We start from the raw sequence: 234 nt of genomic DNA on the forward strand, positions 1-234 counted from the left end.
GAGACGCTGCTGCTGCTGCTGCTGCTGCTGCTGCCCCTGTTGCTGCTTCCTGCTGCTGCTGCTGCACCTCCAGCGGGTGGCTGGCTGCTGCTGCTTCTACCGCCTGCTGCAGCAGCAAATCAACGGCCTTCTCCTTATCGCCGTTGCTCTTATTCAAAGCACTGCAGCAGAAACAACAACACCAGCAGCAGCAGCAGCAGCAGCAGCAGCAGCAGCAACAGCAGCAACAGCAGC

The 234-nt window shown here is 60.3% G+C and overlaps 1 protein-coding gene across 1 annotated transcript in view; it reads left to right on the forward strand.

Moving 5' to 3' along the window:
- Positions 1 to 234, forward strand: part of EMH_0083040 (uncharacterized protein) — a gene marked incomplete at both ends in the record, with an annotated part of 2,375 nt that overhangs the window by 1,839 nt on the left and 302 nt on the right. The window contains one exon of the mRNA XM_013500601.1: positions 74 to 232. Coding sequence (XP_013356055.1) covers positions 74 to 232 — 159 coding nt within the window. The remainder of the gene's footprint in view (positions 1 to 73; positions 233 to 234) is intronic.

This window comes from Eimeria mitis, genomic scaffold (assembly GCF_000499745.2).
Source record: "Eimeria mitis Houghton genomic scaffold, Emh_scaff5602, whole genome shotgun sequence".
NCBI classification, from domain to species: Eukaryota; Apicomplexa; class Conoidasida; order Eucoccidiorida; family Eimeriidae; genus Eimeria; species Eimeria mitis.